The sequence below is a fragment of the Rhinichthys klamathensis genome, unplaced genomic scaffold (assembly GCF_029890125.1).
Source record: "Rhinichthys klamathensis goyatoka isolate OS25496 unplaced genomic scaffold, OSU_Roscu_1.1 h1tg000412l_1, whole genome shotgun sequence".
NCBI classification, from domain to species: domain Eukaryota; kingdom Metazoa; phylum Chordata; class Actinopteri; order Cypriniformes; family Leuciscidae; genus Rhinichthys; species Rhinichthys klamathensis.
This window is the reverse complement of record NW_026606912.1, coordinates 704,743-726,829: the sequence shown is the minus strand read 5'-3', so window position 1 is coordinate 726,829 and position 22,087 is coordinate 704,743. Positions and strand designations below refer to the sequence as shown.

At 41.9% G+C, this 22,087-nt stretch overlaps 2 protein-coding genes across 2 annotated transcripts; both read right to left on the bottom strand.

Annotated features, from left to right (window-relative positions):
- Positions 1-446: 446 nt before the first annotated feature.
- On the bottom strand, positions 447-4,475 carry slc22a7b.2 (solute carrier family 22 member 7b, tandem duplicate 2). Its single transcript, XM_056235103.1, has 10 exons — positions 4,029-4,475; positions 3,839-3,942; positions 3,246-3,400; positions 2,938-3,106; positions 2,657-2,780; positions 1,553-1,662; positions 1,236-1,450; positions 1,024-1,132; positions 718-924; positions 447-628 (listed from the first exon to the last, which is right to left on the bottom strand). Exons 1-10 carry the CDS (start codon positions 4,407-4,409, stop codon positions 529-531), a joined length of 1,674 nt encoding a protein of 557 aa, XP_056091078.1. The 5' UTR covers positions 4,410-4,475; the 3' UTR covers positions 447-528.
- Positions 4,476-5,775: 1,300 nt separating this feature from the next.
- On the bottom strand, positions 5,776-21,814 carry LOC130070632 (solute carrier family 22 member 7-like). The gene is made up of 10 exons (XM_056235099.1): positions 21,296-21,814; positions 20,774-20,877; positions 15,464-15,618; positions 14,571-14,739; positions 7,946-8,069; positions 7,755-7,867; positions 7,418-7,632; positions 6,394-6,502; positions 6,074-6,280; positions 5,776-5,893 (listed from the first exon to the last, which is right to left on the bottom strand). Exons 1-10 carry the CDS (start codon positions 21,803-21,805, stop codon positions 5,827-5,829), a joined length of 1,773 nt encoding a protein of 590 aa, XP_056091074.1. The 5' UTR covers positions 21,806-21,814; the 3' UTR covers positions 5,776-5,826.
- Between the last annotated feature and the right edge of the window lie 273 nt (positions 21,815-22,087).

Sequence of the window (22,087 nt, the reverse complement as noted above, 5' to 3'; positions counted from 1 at the left end):
TTGTTGATAAGCACTAGGGCAGCATTCCAGATTACTGGTTAACAAACAGTAAACTCAAGCTTCAAGTTGTGTAACATATCTTCCGCAATCATACCAGATGAAGCATTTGGACTAAACTGTACATATGAAGTTAGTAAACCAGTGCCAAGCCTTGATTTTATTAACCATATTTATATAGGCACAAATTTTTTGCAGTCCTGTATAAATTTACTTGGGGTAAAGTTTTATTTATCCTGGAATAAGTTCTCGCTTTGTGAAACCAATTTTTTCTTTAAAGCAAATGATAGTATGTTGATAAATTAATGATCAAAATAAAGGTGTGAGAATGACAGAGTGAAAAGCCTTTGAGCTATTTCTACTATGATATTCCCATATATGTGGAATAATGAGTCCACACAATTCTGACTAAAACAGTAAACACAATGAGAAAACATGCAACACCTCCCTTCAAATTTCTCTTAAAATTGTTTAATTAAATGATACAGTAACACATAAATAGGAAATTTGATGGATCTATGGATGCTATAGTTATGTGTTCTGCAAAATTAAATCATCTTTCCATTTCACCCTACTGCCTTCTTTTTCCTCCATTTTTCGATCTTGTAGTGGTGAGCCATCAGTGCCCTTCCTGAGATGAGAAGCAAATGTTACATCTTAAGGGTTCAGTTTCCTGGAAACACAATACATAGACTAGATAGCTTTTCCACATAACCTTACCTCATTCCCTCAACATCCTCAATAGTCTCAGGCAGACACCTGCCTCGTGTCTCTGGTAGCTGATAAGCCACTAAAGCAGCAGAGATTGCAATAGAAGACAAGATGACTTGAGAGAAATGGCTCCATATATCATCCGATAGCAAGATCAGAGGAGCCACAGACACACCGAGACGTGCCACGAAGGAATTATAGCCCATCCCATTTTGCCTACAGGCAGCGCAACATTTCAATAAATACATAAATAATTAGTTGTTGATAGATATAGTTTTACTTGCGTACAACTGAGCATGAAGTTAGTTTTCCTACCTTAAAACAGTGGGGTAAAGCTCAGAACTGTATAAAATAACTGTACCAAAAGACGTGGCGGAGCAGCCTTTTCCCAGCACGGCTATAACCGTACGGACCACTGTCTTATCTGAATGGCAAGTGAAATCATTGTTGCATTAGATCTTTTCATCAAACCTACATTGTCATTTCATTCTTCATGTCAAAAAGTCAATAAGTTGTAAGTCTCTCACCTTTGGGTATGAATATGTTAATCATGAGGCTGATTCCAACCAACAGCAAGGATCCAGCTTGAGTTATGTGTCTTCCAAACTTATCCAGCAGATAATAGATGCTCAATTTGGCAGGAATCTCAATTGCACCATACACAAACTGAGTGAGGTACATATTTAGTCCAAAGCTTGAAATGTTGAAACTAATTCCATAGGCAACAGTGGCGACAGAAAACCTGGCAGTTAGAAAGCAGCGGGAACGTGCAAAATTAGATTAATCTGAACACCCTTTTACTGATGCCACTGTGGTGTGTGTTTGTGATTGTGATTTGACACACCAGGTGATTCCTGTGAGTAAAGCCAGTCTCCTCATCTTAGGAGTCTTGATCAGATCCAGGTATGAATACTTCCTGTTCCCTCTTCCAGTAACTATGATTTTAGCCAACTCCTAGACAGAGAGAGAAAAACAAAGATGTTCAGATTCTATGTAAGCAAACTATGGTAAAGTAAAAGCAAGAAAACAAACACAGACCCTATTAACACCACTGTAAACAATGTGTTATTTTATTTTTTAGAAATGACAGACTCTCTGATGATGTATGCTGGACGTCTCCAATTATTTCGTAAGTTTAAACCTGCCCCTTTCGACTGAAAGCTCACATTCAGATCTGCATCCATCTAATCAACAACCTGCTCTACATTTTTCCTTTTTCAATATTCCGTTTCACTGCTTTAAAGACAAACATAAATAGTGACGAAAGCCAAAATATTAAATGTCACAGATGCATATTCACTGAGTAAGAACAAACATTATTTGTTCATCAGATATTCCTCTTTAAAAGAAAAAAAGTATCATCTGTATGGAAAGTAATCCACGTTTGGTTTTTGACCACTGAAAGTGTGTACAATTTACCAATTTACTCATGAAGCCGCATTAAGATCTCCATATCTCTGGGATTTATACCAAAAGGAAAGTTTGTTAAGAACCAGAATCTAAAAGAAAATGTAGAAGCGCTTTTTGCCATTTTTGAACTGTCACTGTTGGTGTATAATGCAACAGAGCTTGCTAAAGTCAACAGATTTTACTAATAGACCTACCAATCTCTGTGTAAAAATAAAATGATGATGCTGCCATCTTTCTAAAGTCATTTTTACCCCCCTCTAATTTGGCTCCAAATCTCAGGTGAAAATTGTCAATTTGACCCCCACAAAACAGTGTACTCAGTACATCTGTGACTTTTAATATTTTGGCTTTCATCACTATTTATGTTAGTCTTTCTACAGAAAAAAATATTATCAAAATAAAACATTTGAGCCGGGAAAGTTTCTGAAATTTGGTTGATTTGACACGGAATGACCCTATACTGTACCATCCATTGCTAGCAAAAATATGTTGCTGATATTTTTACTGGCATTTTAGATTTATTTCTGGAATCTCTCACCTCAGGGTTTATCCTAGCAGTGCCTTCTTTTTTACGATTCATGACAGCACATTTATGAAGATAATTATAAGCTTTATCTGCCTTCCCATTAGCAATCAGCCACCGAGCCGACTCTGGAATCCACCTATGACATTATTCACATTATTGATTATTTCATATTGAGAATGTACTGCTTTTACTCTGATCTGCAAGCGACTTTCTTGGAAAAGGCATATTTAATGTACCGGATGACTTACAGATATTTTAAGACATCTACTTAGTATTGGTTTATTTATACTCACCACCAAGTGATTATGGCAATAATGGTGGGCAATGAGATGGAAACTGTCAGCCATCTCCAGTCTCGAATAAAGTATGCAATCAGGGAAATGCTCATGAAGGCAAATGTCCAAGACAGGCTGTCAATCACCCCTACAAGCTTTCTGTGCTCAATGCTCACCCACTCCACATCTGATAATGAATGAATGAATGAATGAATGAGGCATTTGAATGAATGAGGCATTTGAGTTTCATTTTAGAAACACTACTGTGTGCTGCTTTAAAACCACAACAAAAATAAAACAATTTAAAATAGAAAGGTCCTCCTCACTGAGTACAGTGGAGATGATGACACTGCCAGTGATGGTGAATCCAGTGAAGAATCTCAGCACTGCAAACATGATGAAGGAGGAAGAAAAAGCACTACACAATCCAAAACCCATTCCTGATATATGTGACACCAACAACATCGGCTTACGCCCATACCTGTGTAGAATAAGACATGTATCCATTTAGAAACACTCCAGTGCTGGTACAAACACCACCAAAAAAACATTACTTTTAAGCCAGTGTGTTTCTAATGCAACTGGAATTTAAAGTGTCACCAAAATGCACCCAAAAATGTCAGCATTTACTGTCAGAATTTACTCACCATGTCGTTTCCTAACCTGTATGACTTTCTTCTTTGGAACTTTTGGAATATTTTTGTGGATTTTTTTTTTTTAACCATATAATGGAAATTAATGGTTACCAGAACTGTTTGTGTTCCACAGAAGAAACTCATATAGGTTTGGAGCGTCATAAGTAAATTATGACAGAATTTTCATTTTATGGCGAACTATGCCTTTAAGAAATGTATTGAGCTCATTTTGAGATGGTAAAAAAAACCATATCAATGTTTATATCCAGTTTAGTTGCACTAACATTGCACTCAGGCTCCCGTAAGCAGCTGCTCCAAACATGACCCCAATGAAGAAGATGGTGGTTGTCAATCTGCTCAGTGCTCTGTTGTCACACACTAAATCCCACTGAACAGAAAGAGAGAGAGAGAGAAAGAGGCCACAATTAGAATAGAATACAATAAATCATCGATACATAGCAAGCAAGAGACTACCTGTGTGGCGAGAGTGCTGATGAATGTGCTGTTGTCATACTCCCATCCATTCTGACACTCCACTACAGCAACCTCTGAAGGTCTGGAGGAGTTCATCAGCAGGTGGAACTGAGGATACGAGAACATGTGACAGGAAGCAGGAGTCCCATCCTCCTGTGCAGGAATACTGACAGTCAGTCTCTCTTCTCGACTCAGATTCCCAAGGATCCCGTCAGCATCCAGAGAGCCGATATCGCAGTGATGAGACGGGATGACAGCAATGAAGTTGCCTAACAGGAAATGACACGCAAGACTGAATCGACCAAAGAAGTTGATGATCAGGACCATCTTCTGAAACCTTCCGAATCCATTAATTTCTGAGAGAAGATCTTCAAACTTCATCTTTGTGCTCAGTTGCGCTTGACCTGGTTGTGGATCTGTCTCACCTGGACGTTGAGTTCATACCTCACAATCTAAGGGAAGAAATGGTTAACAGGGGGGATGTCTAAAGCTTTGTGGAACATTTGTAAAAATTAAACCCTTTGGTTGAAACTTTACATTATGGTAATTTTATAAAAGAAGTTCATTCTTGCTTTGTCATTCTGAGCTCATGCTATCTGTGCACTCAGACACAGATTAACTGCTTCTTTCAAATTCTCAAGCCATAGTCTGTTCACTTTGATTCTCTAAACTGACTAATTGTTTAGCATGAAATTTGTCATGAATTTTATTCAGCAATGCTGCATTAAATTGATCAAAAGGCATTTATCTTACAAGGCATTTATGTTGGATTTCTATTGCAACTAAATGCTGTTCGTTCCACAAAATCTTAATATAATAACAGCACAACTGTTTTCAACATTGATAAGAAATGTTGAGCACCAAATTAAATTTTTTTTAGAATCATGTGACTGGAGTAGGGTATAAATTATATTTAAAAATATACTAAAATAAAAAAAGTTTTACTAATTTTTACTAATACTAAAAATTTGCACTACTGATGTTTTCACTGTATTTTTGATCAAATAAATTCAGCATGTGTATGACCAAAACCAACTCTAAACGTTTGAACAGCATTGTATATAAACTCAGCAAAGAAAAAAAAAAAGGTCCTCCCACTTTCAACTGCCTTTTTTCCAGCAAATGTCTTATTATGTGCAAATATTTGTATGTAGGCTACACAAAAGATTTAACAAATGAAACAAACTGAACAAATTTCACAGACATTTGACAAACAGAAATGCACAATAAGTCCCTGAACAGGGGGCAGGGGTAGCAGTCAATTACAAAATCAAACTTGCTATCAGTATCTAATGTGTCCACCAGCTGCTTTAAGTACAGTGCATCTCATCCTCATGGGCTGAGCCAGATTTGCCCGTTCTCGCTGTGCGATGTTCCCCCACTGCCCACTCTTCCACCAAGGCATTTGTTCTCAAACAAGTCTGGGAGGACATATGGTTACATGTGGTTTGGCACTGCAAGGATGATCAGCTGTCTTTCCTGTTTCCCTGTAGCACTGTCTTAAGCGTCTTACATCACGGACATTGCAGTTTATTGCTCTGGCTACATCTGCAGTCCTCATGCCTTCTGGTTTTTCATGGTTCATGGAATAAGCACAAAAAACATTGTTTAAACCCTTTAAAAAAACTTTTATTTAAGTACAGTATCCTGAAAAAGGGACATTTCTTTTTTTGCTGAGTTTATATAGAGGAAAAGGCTTTGTAGATTGGCGGAAGAGTAAGTTAAGAGTAAGTTAAGACCAAGAGACTTCAGTGATGAATTTGATTTTTATTAGATTCATCTTCTCTACAGGTTAGATTCATTTTGTGTCCTTGTAGAGCTCATTTCCAAGCTGATATTCAAGTTGTGAACACACTGATCTTTTCCTGAGAAAAAAAAAACAGTGGTTTAAGTTAATTAAACAAAAATATGTATTTAATATTTTTATATCAAGTTCCTTTTGAACACAGTGAGATATTTTAAGTGTCATGAAAACTATATTATGACAATAATTTTTTATTATCTTTCATTCTAGTAGTAGTAGTATATAGTAAATGATCAATCACCTAGTTTTCTCAATGTCCTCAATAGTCTCAGGAAGCCGCACATTGTGGGTCTCAGGGAGGAGCAGCGCAACAAAGCCTGCAATGACGGCTACGGAGCAAAACAGGACCTGTGGCAGAGGGAGCCACACCTCGTCCAGGAGGCTCACAAGAGGTGCTAAAGAGACACCAACACGACCAACAAATGAACTATAGCCTAATCCATTCTGCCTATGGTCAAAAGAGAAAGAGTGTTAATAACCCATTTCTTTGCTGAACAAATTTTAGCTTATTGCATTTTATTATGCACAAACATCAAGAGCATTTGTAAATGATAAACTGACCGTAACACAGTCGGGTACAGCTCAGTGGTATAGAGGAAAAGACATGTGAAGGAGGCCTCTGAGAATCCTTTACCCAGTACAGCAATGACTGTACGAGGCAGCAACAAATCTAGAGACGGACACAGAGACAGCTGGAGAATTTGAACATAGGTGAAGTTCAGTGTGAAATGTCTGTGCCATCACCTGAGCCATTCACCATAAATGGCATAACTGAAATGTTTAACTAAAATGTAACTAATATTTTGAGAGCCACATGAAAATGTATTTTATTAAATACGTAGCTACTTGGCATAAATTGGAGAAAAAATGCTTTTTGTGGCCAGGTGGTGTAATTACATCTGCATAATAACCTGCAAAACCTTGTTAGTACACTTAAATCAGAAGAGCAATGTTTTGATTTTGTTGTACATTGTGTGGAAATCAGCCCATAAATGGCTCAATTATATTTGCCTTTATGCAAATTAAACTGGGATAAGATAAAGCATTTTAACACTAGAAAAAATACATACTTCAACGTTAACTTGACACAATTGATTTTGACATTAAAAAGCCTTTTAAAGTTACCATGAAATCAAAATGGACAATTTCCCTTTTTTAAAGGAATATAGCAGGATGTATTATAAATGATTTTTCCATGCACACCATTATTTAAAAACATTTTTTTCATGTGCCCTAGTTTAATCAAAATAATTTCCCTTCCCTCTTGCAGCGACATCTCTTCTCTTCTCCAATGATGTTTTTACTCGCATGAGATTACAGCAATAGCAAACCACAACAATCCAATCAAAAGTCCCGCCCTACATTTTTTCTTGTTCAAAAAGCCGTTTCACTTAAATATAATTTTTTTAAATGATTGACAGTCTGAACAGATGACTGTGATATCACAATGGATGACTTTTAGTCTTTTATGACTGTGACATTCCAATATATTGTTGTTCTGTAACTGAATAAACTAAATAAAACAAACATTCACAGTCACACATGATTGTGGTATCCAAATAAATGATTGTTCTCTATCCTTTACCTCTGGGAATAAGGACAGTGATGCCAGTGCAGACCCCTGTTGTAATCAGCGTTCCCACCTGACTGTACCTGCGGCCTAGTTTATCAAGACACACATAGGCCACCAGTTTTGATGGCATCTCTATGGCACCATAAATAAACTGGGTGAGGTACAGGTTCAGCCCAAAGCCACTGATGTTCAAACTGATACCGTAGTAAGTGAATGCCACTCCAAACCTGCAAAAACAATTTACCTCAATATCTTCTCTTAGTAAACCAGGTTGTTCAGATTTGAATTTAAAGAGCAAACCATACTTTTAGCCATCATAAAGTCTATAACCTAGGTAAAACATTCCTACCAAGTGATTCCTGTAAGCAGAGCCAGTTTCCTCATCTTAGAAGACCTCACAAGATCCAGATACGAGTACTTCTTGTCACCTCTGTCCTCAGCAATTATAACATTAGCAAGGGTCTGAAAATCATGTTCTCAAAAGCTTTAGGAAAATGCCGAAAATTGGATCTTTCTCAATGTTACATATTAAAAGGTTACCTCTGGTTTAATATCTCTGAGGTTGTGTTGCCTGTTATTAGCTGAGGCACATTTGCTCAGATAAAGATGGGCCTCTTCCAGTCGTCCATTGGCTATGAGCCATCGTGCTGACTCTGGAATCCACCTAGCAAACAAGAATTATGTGATTTGGGAAAACTGGACATGAGAATCAATCATAGTGTAGCGTTCTCAGGCAAGGACGAGACAGTTCTAATCACAAAAGGTGTTTATTAGAGGCTGTTGTCGGCCACAGCCCACGCCATACATACCCGTTTATAAGAGAACCGCACTTGAACCAGCGAGGCGCTCTTTTCACTCCCCCATAACTCCCAAAGGGGTGGAGCCTCATTCCATATTAAACTTGAACAACGAATCAAACGAATCACATAAAACGAATAAAGTACAACATTGACATTAAATGCATCCTTATTTGTAACAAAACATCATTTTGAACACGTTACATTACCCCCCTCTAACTGAAGTCCTCGACCCCAAGGACAAAGTCTCAAAATCTGACTGGGGTTCTCCTCTCCCTCCTGGGACGCCCCCTGAGTAGCATGTGATTTTTGACTTCAGGTGCCGCTTCCTCTGAGCCCTGCGAATGATCACCCTGAGGGATGTCGGGCAGCGGTGTCACCTGCTGGCCACTACTGGCCATATCAACTGGTCAATTACCCCCTCTGACCCCCTTTGAGTCTCACTGTCTTGTGAAGGAAGTACGCCAGCCTATCACGATGCAGTATCACTTTGCGCCCCCGAGAAGGCAACTGCACTCGATACACCACCTCCCCCAGCTTGTCCAATATCGGGCATGGTCCCACCCAGTGGTTGTCCAGCTTAGGGCACCTTCCTCTCTTCCTAACTGCCCAAACTAGCTCTCCGACCCCAAAGTCGCCTCCCATGGTGGTCGTTGCTGTGCCTCTACCCAGAGGATCACAGGCTGTAGGTCTGGGTCCCCCCTTTGATTCTCCTCCCATTGAGTGACATCCACCTCCTGTAGCTCCCGACAGACCGGCTCGGGCCAATCGCTACCATCCACTTTCCGGCTAAACTCCCACTCTCTGGCTTCTCTGCGCTCACAATACCTGTATTCCGGCATACTACATGGATGTCTCGACAGGGCGTCTGCATTACCATGGCGTTCCCCTGCACGATGAGTAATGGTGAACTTATAACTCTGCAATTCCTTGAGCCAACGAGCCACCTGGCCCTCTGGTTCCTTGAAAGTCATCAACCACTGCAAGGAGGCATGGTCAGAGCGTATGGTGAAGTGCCGACCACCCAAGTAGCACTTGAAGTGCCAGAAATTGTGGCCAACAGCTTTCGTCGTGTGACACAATACCTTTTTCAGCTTTGTTTAGCAGCTTGCTGAAATATGCTACTACTTTCTCTCCGTCTGGCCACACTTGGGACAAAACAGCCCCTATTCCATCCCCACTTGCATCTGTATCAAGAACGAAGGGCAGTTGGGATCGGGAGGTGCCAGAATGGGCGCGCACACCAGGGCTTGCTTGAGAGTATCAAAAGCCTTTTGACAGCACTCTGACCAGACAAAGCACTGATCCTTCTGCAGGAGCTTGTACAAGGGAGCAGCAATACAAGAAAAACCCCTTACAAACTTCCTGTATTAGGATGCCAGACCCAAGAAGCTTTTTAACTCCTTCTGACTCACCGGGATAGGCCACTCCCCTACGGTTCTGGCCTTGTCTTCCGCTATGCCAATCCCCTCACTGTCAATGTGATGCCCCAAAAAGGTCACTTCTCTGCTTAACAGCCAGCATTTATTGGGATGTAATTTCAGACCCGCTGCTCTGATTTTCTCCAGCACTACCCGCAGGGCTTGTGATAGCTGAATGGAATGAGCTCCTATGTGCCAGTATGTCATCCAAAAACACCAGACACTGCTGCCGTGGAATGCCTTCCTGCACCCTCTCCATTAGGCGCTCAAATGTGGCAGGGGCATTGCAAAGACCAAAACATAGGACTTTAAATTGACACAAACCTCTTCCCGTACAAAAAGCTGTCTTGGGTCGAGTTTCTGGCTTCAGAGGCACTTGACAGTACCCCCTCCTCAAGTCCAATGATGAAAACCAGCAAGAGCCAGCCACAAGATCCAAGCATTCGTCCACGCGTGGGAGAGGTACGAGTCTTTCCGTGTCACTGCATTGAGCCTCCGGTAATCGACACCCCCCCCACCCCCCCCAGGAACCTATAGTCAGCCCATCTGTTTGACGAGCGCCTGGTGGCCTCATCCTCACCACCTGACCATTGCCGAAACTCAATGTGGCCTTGGACAGGTCTAACTGACAGCCATGGTCCCTCAAAAAGTCCAAACCCAAGATACAACTGTCTTGTACATTAGCTATCCACACCAGATGCTGCATATTCACGCCCCCCACGGTGAGTGTCCACAGCCCCCTTCCTATCATCGGTGCTAGCTCACTGGTCACTGTGCGGAGTTGAACTGCTGTGTCTTCTAGCCGTGTTTCCTCCGGCACCACCTCTGGACGAACCACAGTAACTGTAAACCCTGTGTCTACTAGGGCCGTGCATTCCGCTCCCTCAATGCAAATAGGAATATGGTAAAAATCTTCCCACCACCACCACCCCATGTTCTTTAGTCCCGTTGTTCATGCTGGGCCTGTCTGCGTGTTCCAATGACGAGCGGGACATGGTCTTGGGGGTCTGCAGCGTCCCGCCTACTGCTCCCCCTCCTGTTTACCGAATTCCTAGCCAGCATAGGGCATTCCTTAACCAGATGTCCAGGCTGACCACACCCCCAGCAAAGGCGGGCCTGTGTCTGCTGTGTCTACCTCCTGGGTGGAGGCAGCGCCAATCCACGAATCATCTCCGTAATCTCCTCCAGCCACTCAGGTTTTGGTGAAGCCATGTCACCCCCTCCAGCTGCCCTGATGGTGGGGGAGGGGTCTGACCCTCGCATTGCTGACCCCCGCATTGCTGCCTCAACCGCCATTTCCCTCTCCAGTGCCCACTCCAAAGCCTCGGCCAAATCACGTGGGCGTGCAAGCTGTGTATGTATGCTCCGCTGGGGAAAGAGCTCTGATGAACTGATCACGGGCCAGCTCGCTCTGCACTGATGGAGGAATATGTGCATAAACTCGCCTTACTAGAGAATCAATATCATTGGCCAGAACCCGCAGTGGTTCTCCCGGAATTCTTTGATGGCTGTGTAATTCAGACCGGAAGTTCAGATCGGAAACACTGTCCAAAGCGGCGTCTCAATGCACCGACCAATGCGCCATAATCAGCCCTCTCACAAGTATCAAGCAGCAACAGACACGAAAGTGCATCATCTGTCAAGCAAAGAGCGAGTTGACGGGCTTTCTGTTCCTCTGACCAAGCATATGCATGAGCTAATAGTTCAAATTGGGCATGAATAGCCTCCCAATCCGATTTGCCGGCGTATTTTGGTGTTTTTATTACAGCCGGCATATTCAATTCATGGCCGACTCCATTATTGTTTACCTTTTGTCCCCTCGCATCACTCGAGATCGACGCACCGACGTCTGACGTCATGTCGTTTGGCCGCGGCTGGTAATGGCGGCTCATGACATTCGGCAGCGGCGGGTAATGGCGGCTCACTTTCTTGCCCGCGCCTGCGGCTTCACACGGCTCTTGTTTTACCGAATTTGCCTCGAAATGACTGGAGACCGGCGCGGTGTGCACACCAAACATATTCGCTGTAAGGATTCAAGGGCGGATCTAATCCGTGGGGAATTTGCATATCACAATTAATAATTGGTAATTAGTAATTATTCATGCATGTTTGGAATAGATCAGTCTTACATGTTAATAAATCTCCCGATAAGGGAGGATCTGTCATTTTACCTGCATGCATGCATGTGAATCCTTGAAATTAACCACAAGTTGATTGCAATTAATTACACGGACCACGTTTCACAAAACAGGTAAAATGAATTAGCTCAATTGTCAGGATAATATTTGTGGGGCTCCACAATATCATCTTACTTTATAGGATTTCAGGAAACGCAATTCTCTGGCCAGAAGAATTGGGTTTCCCGCCCTATAAACACATACCCTTTAAGGTATATTTAATTTTAGTAAGCTTGTAGCATAAGATCTTTGGCACTTAAGGGACTTGAAACTGAGCAAAGAGACAGTACATCAATCAAATGAATATATAATTAATTTAATAGAGGCATGACTACTTATGTATTTACTACGGTTACACGGGATATATGTATTTACAAACACATAGACATCAATGAACAATACAATAAGACATCAATGAATGAGAAATGCGTAAAGTTTGGACAATGGATAACTTACACGCGTGAGCGAGTAAGAGAGAGAGAGAAGGGGATGGGGAGAGAGAGAGAACAGTGGCAGAATTTTACCTAAGACATTCACCTCTCCGATTACAACACGAAACATCATCTTAAAGCTTCTTAGAAGCTCTATAAAGAGATTATACTTGCACAAGTTATGTTATGGTCTCTCGGTGTGTCGAGGCATTCCCGTACGGCCCTGTCTGGCCGCGTGAGCTGAGTCCTTTGTGTGTGAGGAAGCGTCACGTGGGCTGCTTGGCGCGTGTGTTGAACGGAGGTTCAAAGTCTTTGGGGTAACATTACCAAAGGGAAATAGTTTGGCTAAGTTCGTTTCACTTCGTGGAAGTGAACTGAGTCAACTACGGAAAACAAAACTTTGACTAACAAAAAAGAAATAAAGATCTCTACGGGGAAATCACGCGGAGTTAACGTTACATCTTTGCATGGCTGGTGAAGAAGCGCGTGCGTCGCTCGGTCCGGCGCGTCACGCGGTCACGTGCGCGTGTTTCTCCTTCAAAGCGAGCGCGCTCGTTTAAAGGTCCCTTGTAGATGGATTTGCTGAAGAGATATGTCACGCGGTTTTCTTTTCACTCGTCGATTGGAATTAAACACGGAGACTTATCTAAAACTGAAAAACACAAACGAAACTAGAAACAAATAAAAAGAAAGGCGAAGAGCTCGCCCGGAGGCGAGACGTTACATTATAACACGAGGACAAGGGAGGAAGAGAGCGAGCGGAGGGGGGGAGCGTCATTTATCACTTTTTGAGAAATCCAGCCTCTTCCTGTCGGCTTGGCCAATTAGAGGGTTGGAATTCACAGGCGGGACTTTGGTTTTTTATTGCTCTTTGTCTCAGAGAGAGACATTTGAAACCCTAATTTCGTCGGTTGTTTAAGAGAAGAATCTTCACAATTCTTATAATACTAATGTGTCACAAAGTTTAGCAAAATGTAATGTCAATTAACAAATGGGGAACGAAGATTGGAGTTTATCGAGACCAAACTTGCCACAAATGGATTTGGTTAAACCTTAGTTGGCAAAGTTTGAAACATTATCCCATTAGAGTTGTCGAGAAACATAGACCAAACCACAGAAAGGCAATTCATGAAATAGGGAACTTAGATACATTGTTCATGCAATTCTCAAGTGGATATATAATATATATATATATATATATGAATACAGGATTCATTTCTCCTCCTTGGTTAGAATTCAGAGAGAGCCACAGTTCTGTGAACATTCCTTTGGGTCGTAAACGCTGTTATCTAAGAACCCAGTGATGTTAGTTTTGGTCTCTTTTCACTCCAAAGATGGAAAACATAGTAAACTATATTTTACTGGATATTACTGTACGTATTCTGATTGATCACACCGAAAGCATTCTGGAGGTGTCCAGAACTATGTGTACCAGTTATGGGAATAGACAGTTATTCATAAAATGCATAATGAAGGTATTTATAATTCACTTTAAGCCACGATAAAATCATAGCCATTCCAATGTGACATGGGAAAATGGACACACATAAAAACACATCGAATATATCTGGTTAAATGTCTTTTAAAAAGAGAAGTTTCCTTCTCTTGAACATCAAATTCCAAGTCAGTCATAAAAGTGTCTCGTAACTGGAAACCACGCTCTGTCCTGAGCAGGCTTCACTTGTGGGGGATGCGTGTGTGTGTGTGTGTGTGTGTGTGTGTGTGTGTGTGTGTGTGTGTGTGTGTGTGTGTGTGTGTGTGTGTGTGTGTAAATTTACATTCCAGGCTTTTTGGGTCTTTAGCAGGATGTATTTAGTCCTTTCAGATTCACCCTCGCCCAGTCCTTACATCGCCGACCCAGCTCCAGCATAGCCGTCATCTTCCTCCATCTTAATATGAACTGGATAATCCATTCTCACCAGTGGAAGATAGCAGCTGCTTGGCCAATGCACGTTCAGTCAGGACTCAAATCAGCGGTTGTACCCCCTAGCTGTTTTCAATTCTTTTTACTTCTGACACCAGTTGTAGCGTTCTTAGGCAAGGAGGAGACAGTTCTAATCACAAAAGGTGTTTATTAGAGGCTGTTGTCGGCCACAGCCCATGCCATACACACCCGCTTATAAGAGAACTGCACTTGAACCAGCGAGGCGCTCTTTTCACTCCCCCTATCTCCCAGGTTCCCTCATAACTCCCAAAGGGGTGGAGCCTCATTCCATATTAAACTTGAACATCGAATCAAACGAATCACATAAAACGAATAAAGTACAACATTAACATTAAATGCATCCTTATTTGTAACAAAACAGGATTTTGAACACGTTACAATAGTAACATCTTACCTCCATGTAATCAATGCCAGTCCGAGGGGAGCTGTTACCGTGATGATCAGAGTCCTCCAGTCATTGACGAAATAAGCAATGCCAGGCAATATCATAGTGCTGACAGACCAATCAAGACTGATTACAACAGCAGCAATCGTCCTGTGTGCAATATCAGCCCATTCTACGCCTGATGAAGAATAACAATAATGTTTTATTATTTAAAATAGACTGTCAGTTAGATATGACATTAGAGATGAAGATCTTTAGGTGACTTTCTACAAAGTTACATCTTTAGACCAAGTGCCTTTTTTATGAGTGAGCCATTCAATCATTTAATCGACTCATTCAAAACACTGATTCATACAGGAACAAAACAAGTCATAGAATCATTCATTCAATCAATTTGTTAAAAAACGCTGCTTCATTCAGATACTAAACAAGTGTCATGCAATCTGAAATTGCATACTGGTACTTGGTACAACATTTAGTTTGAAACTTACTTTTGAAACTTTCCTTACAACTCCTTCATGGCTGCATGGAATACAGTAGTAAAGTGTCCATCAAATGCACACTCCAGAATCTCAGCAGGAGTCAACTTTTGCCGGACTGTATTCACATACTGTACAGTATGGAATTAAGCATATTCGGACACAGTGACTGTCTTTATGAGCGAGTCATTGAATCATTTATTCATTGATTAATTGATTAATTAATTTATATAACTGACTTGTTAAAAAAGGTTGAAAACAAGGAGCATTAAGAAAAAGCAAATTAGAAACAAAGACAGAGCCACTGTATAATTGTGAAGTAATCTGGTAATTGTGATTGTGAATAAATTTACCGAAATAAGCATATTAATTATAAAAAACATATTAAGTAGTTGCCCAAGTCCAGGCATGTAGAGCACTCACACAGGACAATGGAGATTATGCTGATGCCTGTAAGGCCCATTCCAGTGAAGAATCTCATTATAGCAAACATGATGAAGGACTGAGAGAATGCACTGGCCACTCCAAATGAAATGGATATCAAGTACGACATCATCAGCATTCGTTTCCTACCGTACCTGGAATTAGGTAAACAGGACGTCTTGGTTACTGATGTAACCCTTGTTCACTGGGGGAAGGAACAGAAACTTTATGTCGACTGACAAATGGGGTCTCACTTGGGAGCCCCAATGACCTATACATTTTTACAAAAATGGCCAATGGAATTGGTGAGTGGAATTTGCATTTTGAGCCACTCCCCTGCACATAAGGGTATATAAAATAGCAGCATGCATCCACTCATTCAGGTTTATGCTGAGGAGCAGAGACAAGGGCCCCGGCCATTTATGGGGTCTAAATTGCGTCTATATGGAAAACCCCACAACCACTGAACTCTGTTACAAGTGATGGAAATGCAAATGCTGGCAAGCTGTAGCGTGCCCTTTTGGCAAATACTCCCGTTGAGTCGTAACCTACCCTGCACCCCACGTCAGCCCAGAATATTAGTCCTCCATGCTAATGGGATAGAAGGGACAGGGCTAACCATGAAGACGGTTGTAGCTGCTTTTCCTTTTACATTTTATTTCATGGGAAGAGTGCTTCGGGGCTCAATTCCCTTTTTTTTCAGCCATGTCCAGTGTTATTAGCACTGGGGAGTCCAATGGAAAGGGACACTATGGATGCCACATCCTACCCGTAGAGAGGAACATGTGGAAATACACACATAGACTGACCCATGGGACAATGCTACATATGGAAAAGGCCTCTGTGGTAGGTCCTGCCTAGACAGGGATGGAACTAATACAGACGCAAAGACGGGGCATAGTAAATCTGCCCAGGGTAAGACAAGGGTTTACAGAGAGGGAAACCGTACCATGGAAGAATACACATATGGGATTACCAAGGGGGAATCACAACACATAGGGCATCTTGTCCAGTACAGGGGCTGACCGAGCGGGTATGCACTCGAGTACTGGACCTGGCGTTGGACACCTTCGCCGCGTCTGACTACCGATGGATGCTCTGAGGAAACTCAATCCAGGGTTTGCCAAGCGCGGAACTCAGCTGGAGACCCAAAAAGGCGCTCGTATCCCCCACTTAGATGGGACCGGTGCTGCAAGCGAGACACAGAGCCAGCCTTCCTGCATATTACCTGTTTGTACCCAACACACAGGAAGAAACCAGCTCCACCCGGAGATTGTAGAATCTTGCGATGGTATTAGATGTCACCCAGCCCACAACTCTGCAGATGTCTGCCAAAGAAGCACTGCGTGCCTACGCCTAGGAGAAGGCTAGACTTCGAGTGGAGTTGGCCCTCACTCTGAGGGGGCATGGCTCGCCTTGGGATTGGTAAGTCAAGGTGATGGCATCCACTATCCAGTGGGCCAACCCCTGCTTGGAGACAACCTTTCCCTTCTGCTGACCTCCAAAGCAGACAAAGATCTGCTCCGAGCTTCTGAAGTTCTGTGTGTGGTCCACGTAAATGCACAGGGCGCGTAAACGCAACATATCTGGGCCGGGGGAATCAAGGCATGATTTGCTGACCAAAAATTCCACCCTCTTGATGGAAGTGAGCGCGGTCAGGAGTGCTGTCTTTAGAGACCGGCTCTTAAGCTCAACTGACTGCTCAAAGGGAGCTCTCTGCAGACCAGAAAGGACCACAGAGAGATGAGCTTCCCCCAGGAGGGGATGAGCTTGACACAAGACGATCAGGTTGTGCTTTCCTAGTGACTTACCATCAACTGCAACATGATGTGCCGCAATGGCGGCAACAGACAGCTTCAAGGTGGAGGGGGACAGCATCCGCTCCAACCCTTCTTGCAGGAAGGAAAGCACAGAACCGATCGGGCATCTCCGGCGGTCTTCCTGACGGGAAGAGCACCACTTAGCGAACAGACTCCACTTCAAAGTATAAGCTCTCCTAGTAGAGTAAGCTCTGGCTTGAGTGATAGTGTCTACCACCGCCAGTGGTAGGCCACTTAAGTCTTCCGCATCCCATCCAGAAGCCACACGTGGAGGTTCCAGAGATCCAGATGTGGGTGCCATATGGTTCCCCGTCCCTGAGAAAGAAGGTCCTTCCTCAGGGGAATCTTCTAGGGTGGGTCTGTCGCGAGAAACATCAGGATCGAAAACCAGGTCCGGGTGGGCCAGCAAGGCTCAACCATCCTGCTCCTGCGGAGGGATGGCCAGAGATGACCAAAGTGTCACTCACTTCCAGACCGTGCCCTGTATGGAGATGGAGGAAACTGCTCTTTTCATAAAAATTAAAAAAAGGCTTCAAGGAGTGAAAGGTGCATTCAACGACTTCTGAACCTCCTCATTCTGGGAAGAAAGGCACTGGGGCAGAACGCGGGCAAGTATGGCCGTCAACTCTGCATCCGACTAAGCCTGAGTGACCATGCCCGAAGTGGGAAGCTCGGCTTCATATTGATAGTATGGTTTTATTTGGTATACTATCTTTTTCTGTATTTCACTTTCATTAATGCATTGTTTGTATAATTGTATGTTTTATTTGATCTTATTCTTTTGGAGCGCTTTGAGATGCTATTTTTAAAGACGCTATAGAAAATAAAGTTTATTATTATTATTATTATCATCTTTCTCTGCAGAGGACAATAGCCCGCTCTCCGATGCAGCTATTAACATATGATCCTCACACGGAGGCCGAATGACACCCTGGATCCCCTGTGAGAAGGACCCACGCAATCACTCGACAGCTCGATGGCACATGACACTGCAGAGGAGCAGGAGTTCCGTGGGGACTAGCCCGGCAGAAAACGCTCCCACTGTAACCCTAAGGTCTCATAGAGTGTCAAGCATGCCTATGGCTCTGCATGGTGCAGACGCAGCATGCTGGGTAACTGCAGAGGGGACTCCAGCCTTCATGAGGAAAGAGACTAGCAACCGCAGTGTCGACATGGTCATGCCCTCGCAGGTAGCCATCCATGAATGCTGTCTCAGCATGCACTCATCATAGGAAGACAGGAAACAACCGCATCCAGAAACACACGGACAGAAAGACATCTTTAAAAAGACGCTCACCGAACGTAATTGCTCTTTTAGAAAAAATCAGCTCTTTGCGCTGAAGTGCCCGCGAGGATTTCACTGCACTTAACTTTGCACTGCTCTTTTAGAATGGCGAAACCCACTGAATGCCCCCTCTCCATAGAATGATCTCCGTAACACACTCGTTGCATGGTCATTGGAAGAGTGATCACTGTGCAACCACTCGGTTCTGGAGCAAATTCCACTCACCAATTCCATTGGCCATTTTCTTAAATCTCAGAGGTGATTGGGACTCCCAACTGAGACCCCATTTGTCAGTCGACATTATGTTGTAGTGACTGACAGATGTGGAAGTAGCCTACAGTGTTGGGAAGTGACTAAGAAAAATACATGCTACCAATCAGTGCCGCTGCTAGCCATTTTGGTGCCCTAAGCATAATTCCTTTATGATGCCCCCCCGCCCCCCCTAAAAAAAAAAAAAAACATTTTAATTTAGGATTTTCATTTAGGGGGGCTAAGCCCCCAATGAGGGTATGATTTATAAAAAAAATGCAAACATTAAAAAGTAACACTTTAGTTTAGGGTCTAATGCTTACTATTAACTAGTTTCATTACCATGCAATGGCATGGTTTTATAATCACTGGGGTTCCGAATTTGAGGCAGGTTAGTTAGGGGTGTTCGGGGGAAATTTTGGATTTTTCTGAACTACAGATGTGCATTTTAAGATGTTGTGAAGGCAAAAAAAAAAAAATATCGATAACAACAGCTTTAAAACCATGTCAGTGGGCAGCTGATTATTTTTCTCTCCTCATCAGCATCACACTCTTTTTCTCTTTGTTTTTATCTTGCCCTGTCTCTTCCCCTCCTAAAGTTGGCTTTTTTTTAATTTTCTAAAGGTTACAATTTGTATTTTATTCTCAATATGTACACATTCATTATTAATCCTGTGGCTAACATGATGAAAACGGCTTTGTTCATGTTTCTTGTCCCCTCACAATGACAATAGCCTAAACTATTACACTAGGCTACATGTTACATAGGCCTATTTTCAGTTCAAAATAGCGAAATTAGACAAAACTATATTAGTTTGCCTAATTATTTTTTGTCATTCGTTTAACATTTATGACCTAAAAAAAACTGTCAAATAAAGTTAAGTTTAGCTACTTACATCTTATCTCGCACTTGACCGTACACTGAAGCGTCGAGTTGCACTGTTAAAATTCGCGCTCAGCGTCTGTGAACATAAAGCCCGCCTACTTTGATTTGATTGGTCATCTCAAATATTCTGACATTGACGAGCAGTGACAGACCAATGAGGCTCAGATGAACACACACATGACACACACACACACACACACCCTGTCCTGTGTTTCTGACGTGCTCTCTGTCTCTGCTCGGCGCCGCTGCGGAATGAAGAGGAAGAACGCGCTGAATCTGATTATAACAAGAAGTTTGATGATTGGTTTTTCATTAGGCTATTTTTGGTGCCCCCTCAGCACTTGGTGCCCTACGCACAGCGCGTGATGCGCGTGGTGGGAGCGGCGGCGCTGCTACCAATTGTGTTTTTCAGTAGCTTGACAGTAGTTCAGCTGTTCTTAAAGTATTGTAGCTTTTCCAGAACTAGTTACTTTTTCTAACTGGCTGCATTAAGTGACCAAAACACTACATCGCTTTTTTAAATAACTTTAAGGAAACAACAAAGCTGCCACCGAAACAGTAAATTCATTCCGTAAGTATGTAATTCTGATTAATTGTTTTAGTGAATAGGCTAATCCTAAACCTTTTAGTGAATTGCTCTATTCAGATGATTCATGTGATTCACAAAAATCTGTCATTTGAATTCCTGCAATATATCTAGATTTTCATTTAACTCAATATGTTAAATAAAGCATTTTTGTTGCACAAATGTATTATTCAACTTTCAACCTTGATTGAGATGACCATTTATTCACCTCTCATTGTGTTTGTGCAAAATATTTTTCTGATTAAATTGTAACTAAGAACAGTTATTTTTATTTATTTATAAACTCATATTGTTTACTAACAATATGTGTCTATATTATAAATACTTAACTAACTTCAATGTACGTAGATACTTTTTGTTTGTAGTATGTGGTGTGGCCTTTACAAAACAATAGACTGTAGTTGAACTGCTTCAAATAATGATTATGTGACATTCGCCATTTTCTTCATCTCTTGAAGGGCCAGATTATAGTCTAAGGTCTCACCTATCACTCAGCCAGCCAAAAATAGCTGCTCCAACCATCACACCAACAAAGAAGATAGTGGCTGTGGCTTTATTCAGACCTTTCCTGTCGCACACCAATTCAAACTGAAAGAGGGACACATACAGTATCAGAGAGATATAATTTTCCTTTTGATCAGTGATATAATTCTGCTTAATGTCTAATTCAGATGTACAACTCTCCTTTATTCAAAACTTGCATTTGTCATGTTTTTTAAAATCTGATGTAATTCTTGCACTGCTATCATCACCAAACAGAATTTAAACACCCCTCATCTGCCACTGGCCAGAGAAAAAGAAAGTCCAGCCCCAAACTCATGCCATTTGTTGAGCCAATGTTTTGGGGAAACCCCAAAAATGTTAACATAAAACAAACATACACTTTAAATTTAACATTTATTTAGGCCAAGAATTACTGTGAAAACAATATTTAACAATCTTAAAATTAAAGTATACTGTATAGTTATAAAATGCATTTGAATAAAAAACATATAAAGTGAATTACCTCAGTAGCCAAGGCTGATTTAAATGTGCTGTTGTCATACTCCCATCCATTCTGACACTCCACTACAGGAAGTTCTGTGCTGCTGGAGGAGTTCATCAGCAGGTGGAACTGAGGATACGAGAACATGTGACAGGAAGCAGGAGTCCCATCCTCCTGTGCAGGAATACTGACAGTCAGTCTCTCTTCTCGACTCAGATTCCCAAGGATCCCGTCAGCATCCAGAGAGCTGATGTCACAGTGATGAGATGGGATAGCAGCGATAAAGTTGTTTAACAGAAAGTGAAACGGCAGTGTGACTCTCGGAATCACCAAAAGGGCGATGATACTGATCTGGTATTTTCCAAACCCCCCAACCTCAGCCAAAAGGTTCTCAAACTTCATCTTTGCTGATATAAACTTCTGATGTGGCTCAAAAGAAGCAATGAGGGTGATATGGACTTGAGCTTGTCCAACCATAAGTCTACTTACACATTTACTGATTTGATGTAGATCATTAAGCATGTAGATCATTAGCCTTTTCCTTTAGTAAATTAACATCTAACACAGACAGTGTTTAAACGGAAGGCCTGACCTCATTTGGATGGACTGTCTGCTTAATAAATGACAACAGTGTTGAACAATACATAGGCAAACTGTGGACAAAGGCAGATATTATATTATATTATATTATTACAGTTTAAATGTAAAATTACATTTCTTGCTGAAATTTGCTGTTATTGTTTATATGCTAAACAAACAAAAGAAACAATACACTGCCATTGTCACAACCACCAACTATCATGATCTTCACCA